The sequence below is a fragment of the Sander vitreus genome, chromosome 5, assembly GCF_031162955.1.
Source record: "Sander vitreus isolate 19-12246 chromosome 5, sanVit1, whole genome shotgun sequence".
NCBI lineage: Eukaryota > Metazoa > Chordata > Actinopteri > Perciformes > Percidae > Sander > Sander vitreus.
The window spans coordinates 23,723,269-23,741,471 of record NC_135859.1 but is presented as its reverse complement, the minus strand read 5'-3'; the positions used below and the strand labels follow the sequence as shown (position 1 = coordinate 23,741,471).

At 40.9% G+C, this 18,203-nt stretch overlaps 1 protein-coding gene across 1 annotated transcript in view; it reads right to left on the bottom strand.

Moving 5' to 3' along the window:
• Positions 1-18,203, bottom strand: part of slc23a2 (solute carrier family 23 member 2) — a 53,746-nt gene that overhangs the window by 16,574 nt on the left and 18,969 nt on the right. Inside the window, exons 2-5 of the mRNA XM_078251090.1 lie at positions 13,841-14,052; positions 12,565-12,663; positions 9,210-9,326; positions 7,280-7,437 (exon numbers count right to left, since the gene is read on the bottom strand). Of these exons, the coding sequence (XP_078107216.1) occupies positions 7,280-7,437; positions 9,210-9,326; positions 12,565-12,663; positions 13,841-13,945 (479 nt within the window). The 5' untranslated portion in view covers positions 13,946-14,052. The remainder of the gene's footprint in view (positions 1-7,279; positions 7,438-9,209; positions 9,327-12,564; positions 12,664-13,840; positions 14,053-18,203) is intronic.

Here is an 18,203-nt window from a genome sequence, read left to right as displayed (position 1 = left end):
GTCAGATGGCCGCGCGGACAGACCGCAGTCGGCGTTCCGGCAGAGCTCTGCGCCCGTCAGCAGCGGTTTCTCACTGTGCAGCCGGTCCCCCAGAGCAGCATGATCACTGGGAGGGTCCAGCCTGAACCCTGCAAACAGAGATCCCGTTTGAGGGTGACATGCTTGATTTTGACTGAACGTCCCAATTTAAGTAACCTCTGATCGGGTCGTAGTAAATTAAGTAAAGTTTAAGATTAGGTGTTGGTCATTCTTAACACCTTTCTACCCCCCCCCCACACACACACACACACACTTATCAACTCTAGACTCTGTGCTGCTGCCAGCCTGTGTAACGCACGCTACTCACGATCGATCGACTGTTAGCTTCAGCTGGCTAACGTTAGCTGTCAACCTCCCGACTAGCTAGTGATCTAGCGAGGATTAGCCCTTCAGACCACAGTGGACTCTCCATCCAAACTCACGACTGGACCTTCGTCTACCACAACTGCCGGACTCTTTCAAATACATGTACTCCCTGTCTCCGCCGATCACTTGGTAGCTAGCTTCTGTTAGCTTCCACCGACTGACGGCTCGCCCAGCACATCTGTTCGCTGTAGAGCTCTTTTAGCCCTGTTTCCCGGCTGTTTCCCAGCCATATTCCTCACTGCAACTGCAACTCCAACGTCATCTGCTACGTCGCTTCAGCTTGCATTGCCAACATAAAATGAAAATATTGTCCCGTTGTCGGCTTCAGCTAAGAAAATAGTTCGCCCCCACACGTCCGAAATTCTTATTCTAATAACCTTCCGCAACGATTGCAGGCTCTTTGGTGGAGCACTGCTTTGAATGAAGTTACATCGTGACAAATTAATGGACCACTTGCGGAGTGATATGAAGACATAAGTCAGAGGCACAAAAAACGTTGACAGCAGTGACCGGTCATTATGTTTACTTTAAAAAGAGATGGAGAGAAAGACTACACTTTGACTTGAGAGCCATCACTCCTGCCAGAGTATGAATGTCCCTGTTGTTGCTTTGAAAAGGCAAATTCTGCCTTTTCAAAGCAACAACAACAACTTTTTTTTAGATCAACTTTTTATAGTGTTTTTTTTTTTTTTTTTTCATTTTTTATGCCAACATACAGAACAGAAACAAAAAAATACAAACCGAACAAGAACCCTCGCCCACCCCCGACCCTCTGCGGTCTCGAGGAAGAAACAAAAAAAACAAAAAATAAAACAGAAATCGCCCCGTCTAGTCACTCTCTTCCCGTTCTTGTGGCGCTGAGGCCCGATATTTGTGCTGCTGCACTTTCCCATAGGCTGATAGTTGATGATTTAGCTTTGTTAATCCTTGCTGTAGAGAGCTTGAGCATAATTATGTCCAGAAAGTATGCCAACCACTGTTTTATACAAAGTGAGCAAACCATTTAATGACTGGGTGCGCTTCAAGACTGTTTCCCCATGGCACTCCATAACATTTTAGGGCTGATCTTAAGCAAAGATACAAAAAGAAGGATGTCCTGGGGACCTCAAAACTAGCTCTCAGGTCTTCAAAACTCAACATACCTTTCTCATTGAATAGCTAGTCTAACGTATAAATACCTCTGTCACTCCACTGGTTACAAGCAAAGGGCTTATTACCAGACATGAAGTGTGCATTGTGCCATATTGGGGTATTCAAATGCCACTTATTGGTATAGTGTAGTTGCTCCTCCACCTGTTTAAAGTTGGTCAATATGTTGGTGATGACAGGGCCATAGGCTAGCATACACTTTTTTGGACACACACCTGCAAAGGCAAGGTCCTGCAGTCTTAGACTTCCAGTGAGGTTTTGCTCTATTTCTCTCCATGGGACTGTAGATGAGGGGTCCATCCACACTCTAAGGGCCCATAGCTGAAAGGCTCTGTGATACACTTGGGGGGGCCAAGCCTCCCATGTTTGTGTTACATTGCAGGGTAGAGTATCTTAGCCTAGGTTGTTTATTATTTCAAATATACTGCCGAATTACGGTATCAAGTTTCTTCCAAAAATGTATTGGTGGGGGTAAGGGGATCATTGTACTTAAGAAATTCACATGAGGAACTATGTTAATTTTAACAACAGCAATCCTGGACCGTAGCGATGCTGGTAGCGCAGACCAATTGACCAGATCCCTTTGAACACTACTTAATATAGTTTCATAGTTGTCCTGGACAACTCGCTGTAGCGATGCGTGTATGGTGATGCCCAAATATGTAATTTTGCTTTGGGTTGGTATTGTACCACTAATAGCTGGTGTCGCCTGTCTGTTATTCAATAGAAGATTAGATTTATTCCAATTAATTTTATAGCCGGAAATTGAGCCAAATTCGTTGAAGATCTGAAGAAGTTTTGCAACAGAGTCCTCAAGGTCAGATGTATAGCAAAATATCATCTGCAAATAACGATATTGAGTTGTTATTGGATTTAATCCGGACATTACATATTTTATTTTGCCTTATGGCTTGGGCTAACGGTTCCAGAGAGATCGCAAATAGCATGGGAGAAAGCGGGCATCCCTGTCGCGAGCCCCGTTTGATGGGGAATGGCTGTGAATGCAGGCCATTGGTTGAGACTATGGCCGTGGGATTCGCATATAAAGTACGTACCATGTCAATGAAGTTGGCCCCCAAACCATTACTTGCCACAAGTAGTTGCACTCTAGGCGGTCAAAAGCCTTTTCTGCGTCCACTGTTAAAACTGCTGCCGTTGTTAGGATTTTTGCTTTTCTATTACATGAAACAACCTGCGTACGTTGTCTGCAGCGTGACGCTTTGGGATGAAACCTGATTGGTCGGGGTGGACTAGCGTCTCAATAAAGCGTTCTAGGCGGAGTGCCAAGACTTTGGAATAGAGCTTAATATCCATCCCAATGAGGCTGATGGGCCTGTAGTTTGAGCACTCCGTAGGATCTTTGCCCTTTTTGGGTATGACAGAAATTAGTGCAGTGTTGGTTTGTTGATGAAAAGTGCCCCTCTCTATGGCCAAAGTTAAAGTTTGTAAAATGGTAGGTCCTAATGTGTCAAAGTATTGTAGGAGAAGTTCTGATGGAATTCCATCCAACCCCGGTGTTTTCCCTTTTTTAATGCCGATTTAAGTTCCTCCAACGTTACAGGTTGACCCAGTTCTTCTGCCTCCTCTGGGTCAAGAAGAGGCAGGTTTAGCTCTTTTAGGAACTCCTGGCACTGTGTCGAATCTGAGTTGCAGGAGGACTCATACAACTTTGAATAAAAGGATTGAAAAGTGGCACTGATATCTTTAGAATTTGTTGAGATACCTCGGTCTGTGCAGATGCTGTTGATAACAGCTCTGGACTCGCTTTGCTTTAATTTCAGAGCCAGCAATTTGCTTGGTTTACAGCCATTAAAATTGTAATTTTGCCTCACTCTGTGCATTATGAATTCAGCTCTTCTTCTTAGTAAATCATTTAGCTCTGCTCGACTTGTGACTAAAAGAGTATGTGTAGATTTAGAAAAACACGTCTTTAGAGACTGCTCCAGAGAGTTACAACGTTCCTCCAACTCCGCAATCCTTGCTTTCATCATATGTAGACGGTGCATATACCGAGACAAAGGCTATCTTCCTATTCCTTATCGTGGTACATATATAAGATATCCTGCCAGATAGGTCTTTACTACTTTTGTCTACGGTGAGTGCGCATTTCCGTGACAGCAACACAATGGAGTCCTTGGTTTTGGAGTCGTCACTAGATGAAGCAGCAATCCTGAAATATTTATTTTGTAGCAGATTTACATCTCTTTTACGTAAATGTGACTTTTGAATAATCGCCACGTCTATGTTCTTCTTCCTTCTTAAATAGTCCAGGAATTTAGCTCGTTTGATCGGCCCATTCAGCCTCCTGGTATTAACTGAAAGGATTGAAAGCTCAGCCATCCTCAGAATTAACACGTATTAGGGCTGCACGGTACTTTGTTTCATCGTCTACATCGTGATGTGCGCATGCGCGATAGTCACATCGCAGGACGTTGACGCTACAACTTCTTTGCTGCTTGATAAAAAAGTAAACTTTCACTGTTCTCCTTTTCCATGATTGTTACCGGCCGACCCTTCCCCTTTTCCATGATTGTTACCGGCCGACCCTTCCCCTTTAAGACAGGTGGTCATGTGACATAACGTTAGTCCGACATATCCCGGCCATTTGTCACCGCAGAAAGCTGCTACCAGCCAGGCTAAAGCTAACATAGTTAGCCTGAAGAAACAAGGCGTCTGTCCCAACTAACGTTACGGTTCGGAGCTGCGACGCTGAAAACGTAACACTAATCTACAACAGCAGTCTTTTTCTGATATAACGTAATTTACACTGACTGAAGTGCTCTTGGATCCACCGTTTGAAGAGTGTGACATGCAGGCTCTGCAATGATCAATATTAATCAATTTATCAAACAACCAAAGCAGGCCTCGCTAATTGACCACAACCTGAAATTTAGAGGAAGCAACATGCATGCATTATTAATATAATTCACTTTAGCCTGGATTGATATTATATGAATACAATGGTGTCATGTCAGTCAACCAGTGCATTTCTTCCTAATTTCCCTCTCCAAAATCTCTTCAGAAGAGTAATCACAGTGCTTACTTGCTTTGGTTTTTGTAAAACATTAAAGTTCAACAAAGACTGGTTCACATAAGAAAATTTCCTTTTTTATTTTCTTTGTAGATGCACTCCCCTACAAAATCACCCCAGTAGTTGAGAATGATTTAGTATTTCTAAATAGGGCTATTTATGTCCTCGAAGTTTTTTCCAATATCGTGCAGGCCTAACACGTATACATGTCTCGAGTACCCTACCGGAATTCGCTGGTAAATTTGTAGCAAAGGGTGAACTGTTAGAACTAAGCAAAGTGTAGTAGAAACATAAAAAATAAAATAAATACCCTAACCCTCTCAGACCGCAGACCCCCTTCCCTCTCTGTGAGATACGTGGCCGCATCAAACGCTCCTATAAATTCCTGGCGCCGCTGGACCGTGAAAGCACTGTAGTCAGGCTTAAAGCGCAGCGTTGGAATCCCGAATCGGGGCTATCTGCTGTACTTGTCTCGCCCCCTGAAGGATTGCTTGGCGGTCCTGGTATCTGGGTCGTCCTTTTCGCTGCCCTCTTTCAGTCCAATGATGCGCACATTATTGTATCTCGATCTGTCCTCCAGTTTGGCTAGCATAAACTCAAATTTCTTCTGGTCATCAATGCAGGCTTTCACCGTATTTCTCATTTGCCTATTGTCTCCCTGCGCTTTGTCTAGCCGTTGCACTAGGTCCCGTACCGTAGCTCCCTGCCTCTCAAGCTCTGTCCTGATGTGTTGCAGCGAGGTGTCTTTCTGCTAATGCTTCCTTCACTGCGTCGCGGACCGCTGATTGAAGCACATGTTGCTGCTTTTCCAGGACCTTGGCTATAACGTCCTCCAAGTGTAGGTCCGCGTTAGCATCAGTAGCTGTGCTAGCCGTCGCCATGTTGGTAGATCTCTGTGCTTGGGAAAATGGTAGCGAGACCTGCTTTTTTGCGCCTGCAGGCATTCCACTAATTCACTGCGGTAATAAACAAAATAATTGATGTTGAAAAAGAAAGAATATACCTGGTTTTTAATGAAGATACGGAGGTGGTTACGGAGCCTCAGTTTCGACCAGCCATTGCGATCGGCGGTCACTTGTTCACTTTTTCTAACCACCAAAAGTTTCTTGGAGCATTCCACTGAATGTTTGGGTAATAAATAAAAGGGTAAAAAAAGATAGGACGATGTTTGCACACTATTGCCATCCAGGCATCAGTCAAGGACATGGAGTTGCTGTCAAAAAGAACAGCGAGTATCTGTGTCTTCCTGGGTTTGTGTCTGAATGAGGTTAGGTGAGATTTGGCCGTGGCGGCAGCTGCTGCGGAAACAATGGAGACACTCAGATATGCCACGACATGATGGAATAATTACAAAAACGAAAAGAGAGTCAGAGTTAACCTCACTGACCTGCTCCTCTTTAATGAAAAAACACCACCACCTAACAACACCTCAGGCCAACATGACCTGACGTACATTAAAACACAGATCCAAGAGACGGGATAATATCCATGACAACAGGTAATGTCTCATGTCAGTTGGTATTGAATTGGCCAGTGACGGGTTGATGAAATAAATCAGGTGAATCACTTGTTACGAAACACAAACCAGATCTCATTATGTATGCTTGAGAGCATAAAACAAAAGTGGTTGTGAACCAATGAGATCAAAAGACTCTAGGTAGTAGTTCAAGACGTGTGAAAAATAATCAACACCTCGAAGGCAGGGCGAGGACTGAGTGGGAAAAAAAGGATTTAAAAAAAAGGCTAAAAGCAAGGACTTCCCTCTTGGTTAATAGGCTGCCACCAAAGACAAGGCTGTGTGTTTAATCGACTATAGCTTGTCTAGAAGTGATGCAACAGTTGAACTGGTAGGTCACTCATCTGGTCTGCAGTCAAATACCAAATCTTTAGTTTCTGGAATCTCTTCAACCTCTATGCTGTCTCAATTCAGAAAGAATACGCTACTTTCTATTCTTACAAAAGAGAAACTGCAGTCACACAAACGAAACAAGGAACTTAAAATGTAACTCATGACATTCTGAGAGACAATACGCATACTAGACAACTGCTATAGAACAAATATCTCTTTTAAAAAGTCAGAAACGTCTTACACCCTGCTTAATTTATCTACGATTTATTTTTAATACAAATCTAAATTTAAAACTGACTGTTCTGAAGTTCTGGGAACCTACCAACCTACCAAGGACATGTAAGCATCTACTTAAACACACTCCAGAGTGACATGAAGAGGAGGGATGGAGAAAGAGGAACTTCGTGTCGACAATGGCTTATGTCTTAAGTGGCACTTAGAGATGACAGGGAGAAGAAAGATAGGAATAAAAAGGGAGAAAGTGAAAGACAGAATACAATGTATGACTTAAAGAAAAGCTGCAGTTTACATTAAGTATTGTAGGCACAAGTCTACTGTATTACTGGGGGCATTTTCTCTTATAGGAGTAAAAACTCCTCTGTTCCCTGTGCAATAACTCGGCTTAATTTGCACATGTAACTTAGAATTTTAGAGATTGCATGCTGTAGCATTGTGTATTATTGTGTTCTGTATATTATATGTACTGTACAAGAAACATTTTTTGTATTTCTTGTTTTTGTACTTTTGTTTTTTTTATCTTGTGCACGTGACTGCAAATCAAGTTTCCTATCTGGGATAATAAAGTGACTGAACCAAGTCCATGTGAGACAGTATTGTGTGTTTACCTGCAGCCCAGTGTGGTCTGTAGAAGGGTGGTGATCCCCACACAGAAGAAGATGGTCCCAATGAGCTGACTGGTGGCCCACTGATCGAAACCGACGCACATTGCCTCAGTGAGGAGGAACGGCACGGCAATAGTGCCACTGAAACACGTCAAGTAGTGCTGCAAAGACAAAAAGCCACAGAGTCAGTGGTCCTCATTTATTTACCTAACGTAGAAACCAGCGCAGATATGAGCGCAAAAATCCTTACGACAGGCTTCACGTGTGATTCACAAAACGTTCGTATCAAACCAATCACAACGTAAGAATGGTCGTACATTGATAAATGCAGTGGCTGGAAATGATCGTAATTTAAATATCACTTATATTATATATATCATATTATATTATATTGCAATATCTTAGGCCTACATAGTGTACCTATATTTAAATAAACAAACACACAGTAGCGGAGATTATGCAGTGTCTTTTATTTTACTCTTTTTTTCATCGTTTACTTGTGGCCATTAACAACACTTTAAAAGAGCAACGAAAACCTGAAGAATAAATAAAAATGTTGTGCATCGTCATGTTTCCTGTATTGAATATCATTGCCAAACATAACACTATACCTTTTAAAAGCGAGGAAATAATATCCTGTCTCCTTCGTATAGCCCCCAGTTGGGGCTGTGCTGGACACTGCTCTCTGGGCATCGGGTCATCTGACTCCATCACTACATTTATGGCACCCTGTTTTTCTGCACGATGTGCAGAACCCCACAGGCTAAAACAATGTTGCAGACTTTTTCTGCCGTGTATAGTAAGGTTGCTGATGCAAGACTGAGCCATCTGCCCTTAATCAAATCAGATGGAGCGCTCCACCGTGGCCCGTGTGTGTAAGTGTGCACTATTTTACCGCCACATGTACCAAAGGTCTTCTAAAAGAGCCAGATCTGCCATTACTGATAAGTGATCAACTGATGACTTCTCCTTCTCCTGTTAAACTGATTATATGCTGCACCGCAAGTCCACACTGACTTGTGTACAGAAGTTCATACCAGACGTGAGATTTTATCGCAGCCTACGCTCACGTTCAAATTGATAAATCCCTTGCTTTGCGTAGGAATCTGCGTACGCCCGTCCTACGCCCATTTTAGGTCGTACGCACGTTTCATAAATGAGGGCCTTTGTGTGTATAGTGGTGTGTATGTGTGTGTGTGTGTCCATTGTTTGACGGTCCATACTTGGAACTGATCGCAAACTCCGTAGTTACAATCTTTTAGGATGTTCCCAAAATACATCAGATTATCATTATGAACCTTTATTCTTTAGGATCATTATCTTCAGATCCAGTTTGGCAAAACAACTCCTGCTGCAGTTCTTTTAGACCAAATCTGGTACATAGCTGGACAACACAGAAAAAAGGTATGTCAAGATGTACACTCAAGTTTTTTCCCAATATTGTAATTATAATAACAGATTTGAAGGATTGTAGGAATATGTGCCCACCAAGTCCCTTTTTTACGTTTGGCATTTTTGTTTTCCTATATGACACAGATGTATATAATAACTTCTCAGTAGGATTGACTACAAGACAAAAGTCCAGTATATGATACAAACACATTGTGTTTACACAGTGAAGACATGAACCCACTGAACCACTAACATGACGACTACTGTGAGCAAAATCCTATTTTCGTGTCTGGTGCCCAGTTGCGTAATGAATATTGCGTATGGTCAGATGAAAAATACTACACTGAGATGACAAGTACAACCACAGTGAAGGAAATGACGACCTATGATTATACAGGACGTGTTAGTGCATGCTTTTTAGCTCATGTGGTAAGACCTTTCCAGTTTAAACATATCTGTGAATCAGATAAAGAAATATATTGATGAGTAATACACACTGTAAGTCAGCCATGAAACAAAGCCATATAGCTTGTAGATTTACCTGTAAGCCCAAGAACACACACAGGTACCAGGGTGGGGTATCTTCAATGGTATATATCATGTCCATCCTCCTTGCGTCCATACTATCGGTGCTGTCCAACGTCTCAGACATTGAGCTCTAAACACACAAAGAAATGATATAAATGATATCTTCATAAATCACATCTTTCTTGACATTTTTACTTTGTCCTGTACAGTTCACTTTGTGTAAAAGGATAAAAACAATGTATTCTGGTAGAATTTATTAATGGGAAAGTACAGGAAAATAAATGTTAGAACAACATGTCTGAGCAGATGTGAGGTAGGCTGAATTTTATGAATGATAAGATAAAAAAAGAAAGTGACAGAAAGACAGAAACTGTGTGAAAGAACAAAACACATGACTTCATTCTCTCAACAAAGGAAAATGCACAGTCACAGTGACAACAAGAAAAGAGGGAAGTAGATGAGTCACACTGTTTTGTGCATGCTGTAGTGGAAACGAGTTTGTGTTTCACGGTTTTAATACAAAGAACCACTTAAATAGTAAAACATGCTTTTTTAAGAGTGTAATTCAGGCATCTTTTGTGGCCAACTCCAATGCTGTGCCAATTTCCTGTATCTCTTCCCCCTCTCTCTCCTTTCATATTTTTACTTTTTTTCTAATGGGATAACACATGAATGGATTCTTCTCTGAAATATATCTGATAAATAATGATTCATGGTGGTCACAGTTTACTTTGCTTTGCATTTAAAACAAAAATAAGACAGAAAAGTTTAAAAAAAAATTAAACAAATTGAAGTTAATGATAATAAAAGTTATAATCTTTTAAATTTCTCATGAAACTAACCCCATCTTTTTTTCTCTTTAAGTTTAATGTTTGTTAATTTTATTTAACACGTGTAATCTGTGATTGTTGATGTTCAGCAATTACTTCTTTCCTAAACTGATCAGCTGATTCTGGGCATTCACTCTTCAGTTAAACCAACCAGAATTTGCCATGATTGCCAATCACATCATTGCATCCCTGCTTTAAAATCTGTTCTCTTCTCTGCTGCTGTCAGTTGTCATTTCAGGTAAATCGAGCAACCCTCCCCACCTCCACTCATCATCATTCACAGCACCCAGGGTTCCTCAACCAGAAGGCCCGCTCCCATAACATCCACCCAGATCTGCAGGCTTCTTTTCACCACCACCAGTGTTTAGACTCCATCGGGGGGGGGGGGGATATTCCTGCCTACTCATGGCCTCTCTACCAGTTATAAAAAAAATTTACATATCGATGGAGTCTAATCGCCAAAGACTCTGTACATTACAACCTTATGCATCATGCGATGAATAAACTTATTTGGATCTTTCACAAAGTCTCTCCTGATTGAAATGTTTTACTAAACAGTCCCTCCAGGATTTCGCAGCCTTTTTTTTTAGATTGTTGCGGCCCAAAATGCCTGATTTCGCGGGAGCTTTTGTAAAAAACTACAAAAGTTGCGATGTCTTTTGTATGTACGTTTGTTGCAATGAAGTTGCGGGAGACGGAGAAAGTTGCAAAAAAAGTTGCGATTTGTTTTTGTATAGTTCTTTAAAAATAAAAAAGAAACTTGTTTTGGGGAGAATAAAACTACTCTGGGCTGAGTTTTCTTAGTAACCTTACCAAAAAGGCTCAGGATTCTGTAAATGTTTGCATAATATGAAAATGATGATGAAAAGATTTAAGACAAAAAATAATTTATTGAATTAATCAAATTTGAACATATGTGTCAGTGGCTTGTTGATCTTTACATGGTTAGTTAATTTCCTAACCTGGCCTGGGACACATTCATACGGTTTGATAAAGTAGCTACTTATTGGACTTTAACTTATCATTGCACGTACAATAACGAGAGTAACTGTCCTCAATTTAGGTAATCGTGTCATCTCATCTGCGGTTTTTCCTGCATCTACCGTGTGTGTTTGTGTGTGTGCGCGTCAGTAGCGGGGGGGAACTGTATGAGCAGCAGCCCCGCCCCCGCCCGCTGCAGACAGCAGATGGGATTGAAACAGCAGCCGCTGACTTTATAGTGAAAAAACGTTACAGCGTTCATTGATGTTAAAATGTGTACAGGTTGGCGGGACGGTCTGAAATGTTTTGCACGGTCTTTTGCTGTACGTTTTGTTGGTAAATGTGAGATGTTCGAGTCTCGTCTTCATAGGAAACAAGCTCTCTTTCACTCCCGCTTGGTCAGTGGCTCTCAGAGTCACATACTGACATAAAAGTCTGGCACGTGGGACTGCTGGGATTGGTTGAAGTCGCGGGAAACTCCGGTTATTGGTCAAATTTCCGTAAAAGTTGCGGTGATTGGTCAAAATTGCGAGTCGCACTAAAGTCACGGGGATTGGTTGAATTCGCGTGAATTGGCGCGATCGCGACATCGCGAAATCCTGGAGGGACTGACTAAACAAATATATACAAAAACAAACAAAGACACAACTTTACACCCACTGATATAAAAATAATAAAAAAAAAAACAAAAAAAATGTAAAACATACAGTACACAATGCATGTAATTGTTATCTCATGGATAACAGTCTCATCGTTAACAGTTTAATCTCCTCACAGCCGTATCAAAGTTATATTAATTTACTGATGATGCAGATTGACCATTTCTTACCGCAGCAGCTTCACACTAAAAGCATTCAAATGGCAAAATACAGGTTGATTTTTATTGTTAGGCTGCCACAAGACACACAATGTGTTTGCTCAGACTGTATTCTTCAGCGGATCAGTTTAATTTTTTGGAAAGAGTAAGAAAACAAGAAGGAGCAGCCACAGTGAGCGGTTAGATGGAGGGTAGTGCTCTTCTGTTGGGTGGAAAACTACTAGCTCTGTGTGCAGCATGAAATCTTTAATAAAACAATGTGCGCTTGTTTAGTTGCATCATAAACAGAGTGGCTGTTTAAGTGTTTGCTGTAGTAATCAAACCACACTTCTTGTTACTACGGTAACCACGAGTTATAAATTCACTAGGACTAAAATCTGAAGGATTACATCTTCAAGGATGTCGGGGAAAGGTGAGGAAGGAAAAGGCAAGTCACTGAAACTAATTACGAGGGATTATGAGTAAGCTTTTTGAATAACGTGACTATCAGTCTGCTTAAATAGAGGCTACTATGGGAGTAAACTAGCACTTTGGGTGACTAAGGCTACGTTTAGACGGAAACGATCTGAAGAGAAAACGCAAAAGTGGCGTTGCGTTCTCACTTTTTATTTTGCGTTTAGACCAGCGCATCTGATAAAATATTTTTACATTTTCACCCGCGAGCGCATTTGTGTAAACAGGGCCTAATAAAACACTAGACAATTGTGTGTTTCCCTTCTCCATTTTTCCTCTTGAGTTACCTTTTCGGCTCCCTGATTATCTTTAGTGTAGATGGCCATCAGCTCTGTGTTTTCAGTATCCTGGTCTCCACTGGCACCGCCCAAGCCGTTTACCACCACCTTAACACACAGACAGACACACAATTTATATTTTTAAAGTCACCCATTCTCCTTTCATAAGGTCATACAGAGGGAAATCTTAATTGCAGTTTGCTGATTGAGGAGGTCGCTCACAGCGTTGACACACTGCTGGCCAGCTAAAAAAACCACATGAAAAGACAGGTGAACTAGTTTGAACGTTTGTGCAATCTCGTGTTGAACCAGATTTGCCAACCTTCACATGAACTAGTGTTTCCTACAGTATGCAAACTTGTCGCTTTACAAACAAATTTCTTCCACCAAGTATGTGTGCGAGTGCGTGTGTGAAGTACGAGAGTGTGCTTCCCCTGTAAATGTCCAGACAGCATATTGTGTCACGTTAACAAAAGGGAGGGTCATTATAAAACAAAAGGGACAAATTGTGAGGAACATTTTAACATTTAAAAGACTGAAAATGAAGCTGTTGAGACTGGTAACGCTGAACCAAAACAGTAAAGTTGCGGGTTAGAAAACCAAAAGAATTAGCTGAAAGACACACAAAAGCTACATAGAGCTGAGGGGAAGTGCAGGCAGAGCCAAGTGTTGTGTCTCTGTGGGTTCATCACTACGAGCGTCCTCTTTCACACTACACAGTCATTTGAGCCATTGTTAATGTGAAGAAAAAATATTGATTACAGTCTCTGTAAACTACGTCGGCTCTGCAGTTTTGTTGAAGTCACAGCAATGCCGATAAAGGAAAAGTTTCATGACTTAATGTATGAAAATTAGAAGTACTCTTTATGCAGAAAGGTCCCTTTTTCACGAAGGAGCAGAAAATAGTACAGAACTTGTGTAAATGTACCTAGTTACTTTTCACCACTAGCACAAGTTTTAATGACTCAGTCTCAAATAAATTGTTTTGCCTTTTTAAACACATGAAGCTCTTGCCTGGTGCCAAGACGACAAAGGGAATGGATGACTGAGCGGCAGCAGCATGCAACAACTGGCCATGAAGTAAACCGTTTGTGTGCATGCACTCGGATCATTCACTCACACGAATACATTCCAAACAAATCACAATGCCAAATCTGAGCGTGTGAGCCAAAGAAAGGGGGAGAAGACGGAAGAGAACAGACATTTTTAGTTGCCGTGCATTTGTCTCAGCGTTTTATAACCTCTGATTTATTTTATAAGCAGGCCATCAAAGAGGTTTGTGTACCGGAATAGGGTAGAACTCCATGCCATGCTTGATCTCCTCTTCAAATTTTCCACCCTCACTGCTGCTGTCCATTGACTTGGAGGTAGTATTCTTCCCCACACCCATTCTTGTGTCTTCCTCCTCCTCTTCCTCTGTCCCACCTCTGCCTCGCTCCAATGTGAACACTGCAGATGAATCCTTCAGTCTGCTTACATCGTCTAGGGCTGTCTCATCTGCTTGGGGGAAAAAAAAGAAACAGATAATTAGCGGGATTAATATCTTGATTTATAACTTTAAGGGTTCTAATATCCTAACTTCATTGTGAAGGTCTCATCACATCAGAGAGCCCGAGAGGAAATGTGATGATTAGAAATGTAACTCAGGTCTCTCAGTTTGTTTTTTTGTTCCGTCTATTTTGGATGACAAAAGAATGTTAACGGCAACCATTTCCTATTTATCAAATTAAAAAAGAAATCAATATGCTGGTTATAGCTTTACAAATGCTAATATTTGCTTCATTTTCTCTGTTTCCATTCAATTCTATTTTGGCTGCTGTAGGTTTTTTGATTGCTAAACCGTTAAGAGCACTTATATGAGCACTGGTAACTTGACTACTGTAGATTTGTAAAATTGCCAAGAAGTAAACTGGTTCTCACTTCTCTACTGTGAGGATTGGTGGATTTTCGTCCTCTTATGCGATAGTAAACTGAATATGTTTATTAGTCAGACAAAACTAACAATCTACATGTCACTTAGGCCTTTAAGAAATAGCAATGGGCATCTTTTAAGTATTTTGACTTTTTTTTTTAACAATTTACAAAATAATCAATAACTTAATCTGCAGATTAATCAATTAATTCAAGTAGGCTAATGGTTTGTTGCAGCCCTACACTGATCCTTAACAAATAATCAACAGATTAATTGAAAAATAATACCTTTCTTTTGAAAGAACAATTTCTACACTTCAGTTAATAATTCATGTTGCCAACAGGTCTGACAGACAAGAATAGAAGGCAAATACATAGAGGCAAGATTATGCAAGGAGTTAAAGATGAACACGTGTTTGACAGACAGGAGGAACAGAGTGAACAGAGTGGAGAGATGATGAAAAAAGAGCAGAAGGCAGAGAGAGAGAAAACAGGATTGTCTAATTCCTAGTGTAATGTCAACTTTTGTTTGTGTAATAAGTAATTTAATGTCGCTCTGTCCGACTCCTGACATTTGGCTGACACTGGCAAACCTTTTATGAACTGCAAAACAAACTGATATTAGAAACAATCTTCCTCTGAGGGACTTGTTGTACTTGCTCATATTATTAATAGTATTTGGGACCAGTAATTACTATACATGTGTGTGAGGACTGCTTTGTGTGACTGAATTGCCCTGTTGAGATGTTGTATACATGTATTTTGATCTCTGGTCTCTCTTGTAAAAGAGATATTTATCTCAATGAGATTTCCTGATTAAATTAAGTTGAACTAACTAACTAACTAATCTCTGACAATAAAATGGCAGGATAGTTTGGTGTACAAAATGTGAAAAAGAATAAATATTGAGCCACACAGTGGATGAATCGAGCCTTGGGGCGTCAGGTCACATCACTAACACCATTGTTTAGAATTAACAAAACTACAAGGATATTTTCACATTTCACATTCACAAAACCACAGTGCTTTGACCTTTTATCTTCTTGTTGAGGCTCATTTAGACAGTTGCATTAGCCAGTTGCATTAGCCAGCCATAAATCATGCCCCACTGTAAATGAAACTGCATCACACTAGGATACTGCAATACTAGATCATCAGGGTCGACTGATGGGTTCACTCCAGAACTAGCAACACAAAAGACCATTATAATGGATCACTGAAGCCTCCAAATGTTGAACTAAGCCTTTAAATGAATAGTCTCGGACGGATAAAGAGTGAACTAGGGATCTTGTTTCCTTTGTCCCAATGGACACTGATGCAAAGCTGTTTTATTTAAAAAGGTAATTTCATTCATTACTTAGAAAACAATTACCAAACCAACTCTATACTTTTTGATAAAAAAAAATGCTTTTGTATAACAGCAGTTTAACTAATTAACTATAGATCTTGCTTTCCTTTCTTATTCCTCGGCTCCCCATTTTTCATTACATTTGTGTCTAGAGGGTGACGGTAGGAGTGTGACATCCTTTGCTTTTTATAATCTGATGAGTTATGCTAAATATATTGAAGAGTTTATTGTGGAGTGCTTGTGTCTACAATCTAATGCTAACTTATAGGTATATTGGACAAAATTACCATATAAAATCCCATATCTTGATGTCTCATAGGTTCCTTAAATGCATGCCCGAAAGCAAGCCTTAACAAGTAATAGTTTTTATCGAAATCGCAACTTTTTAACAAGCTGTAAAAAAGTTTAGACTGCGACCACTGACTTTGTTAGCCATTAATGCTGCCTGGTAAAAGAAAAGAAAGTACCAATATAGGGGAGGAGACAAAATAATTGCAATTCTAACTAAACTTAGCACAAAAAGTAAGGAAATTTGTGTTTGTGTTGTGGTAGATTATTTTTTTGTGGTAACAATGCTTTTTGGCAATAAATCTTATACCGTTTGAAAGCCTGTTTAGTTCCCTTTCAAATGGTGCCCCATTTGTAAGGAACATGCATTTGTGGGATGAGCAGCAGTGCTGAGTATGTGGGTTGCGCCCATGAAAAATTTGCCAAATCTTCTCTGCCAATGCCAAACAGCTTATTCTGCCATTGACTCGTTTGGTGGATTGGATGATTCTGCCTACAGCAGTTGGATTGTAGGGTCAAAGTGTGGAGAACACGCTGAGAACGCTATGCTGATTGCTGCACCGATAGAGTAACACCTTTTGGTGGAGGCAGTGTGATGGTGTGGGGCGGCATCTCCCTCACTGGAAAAACGAGGCTTGTCATCATTGGAGGCAATCTCAATGCAGAGAGTTATAGAGATGAGATTCTGCAACCAGTGGCAATCCCATATCTCCACAGTCTGGGACCAAACTCTATCCTCCAAGATGACAACGCTCGCCCCCACAGGGCGAGGTTTATCAGAGACTACCTCCAGAATGTGGGAGTGGAGAGGATGGAATGGCCTGCCAGCAGTCCTGACTTAACCTCATTGACCACTTCTGGGATCAGCTTGGGCGTGCTGTTCGTGCCAGAGTGACCAACACAACCACATTGGCTGACTTGCGACAAATGCTGGTTGAAGAATAGGATGCCATCCCACAGCAGTGTGAGACCAGGCTGGTGACCAGCATGAGGAGGAGGTGCCAGGCTGTTGTGGCTGTGTATGGTTCTTCCACACGCTACTGAGGCTCCGGTTTGTGAAATGAATAAAACATGCAATAAACACCAAACGAGTCAATGGCAGAATAAGCTGTTTGGCATTGGCAGAGAAGATTTTTCATGGGCGCAACCCACATACTCAGTGCTGCTGCTCATCCCACAAATGTTCCTTACAAATGGGGCACTATTTGAAAGGGAACTAAACAGGCTTTCAAATGGTAATAAGATTTATTGCCAAAAAGCATCGTTACCACAGAGAAATAATCTACCAAACACAAATTTCCTTACTTTTTGTGCTAAATTTATAAAAAGGCAATAATCCCGCACCCCCAAAAAACACTTAGCCCTAAAAATAAAAAGAAAGTTTATGTTTACTAAAACTACAGGTCGTAAATCTATTTGTGCCACTCCAAGCTTTACTTATGCCTTAACCTGTATATTGGCAACAGATGTTAACTGTCAGCAGATGAATAACTAGTGTCATATTCCCTTTTCAACAGTATTTTAAAAAATGGTATCGCAAAATATCCGTCTCCCTGCTTGCAGTGTAAAAATGTTGGGATAGGTGTAATACCTAGTTGACACATCCCATCACTCCTGTCAAGCTGTGCGGCTGGGAGCATCTGTGTGGAAGGGCCAAGAGGGAGGAGAATGGTGGTTAGAAGAAGAAGAAAGGAAAGAGAAGAAGAGAAGGGGGAGGAGGCAGAGAGGCAGAGGGATCAAGGAAGGAGGAGTTGAGATATAAGTTAATTGACAACAGCATTTAATCACAAGCAAAGGTTAGTGTGTTGTGTGACTGATAAGTCAGATTCTGAGGTGAAATATAGCTTTAGGAAGGCAGCAAGAGTTATTTCTGTTGCAATCAAGTCATCCACTTAGAGGGTGCATGTAATTGTAAGTATAATGAGAGAGGAAAAAAGAAGCCCACCTAGGTAAACCTTATATAGAATGATCATGATTGACATGCTAATATTTGAAAAAGAGCCTTTAATAAGTAACACTTTAATCTTTTAAGAGCTACTTCTTCCTCTGAGAGGAACAAAACCCTATTTTCCTTTGAGTTCTGCAAAACATTCCTTTATTT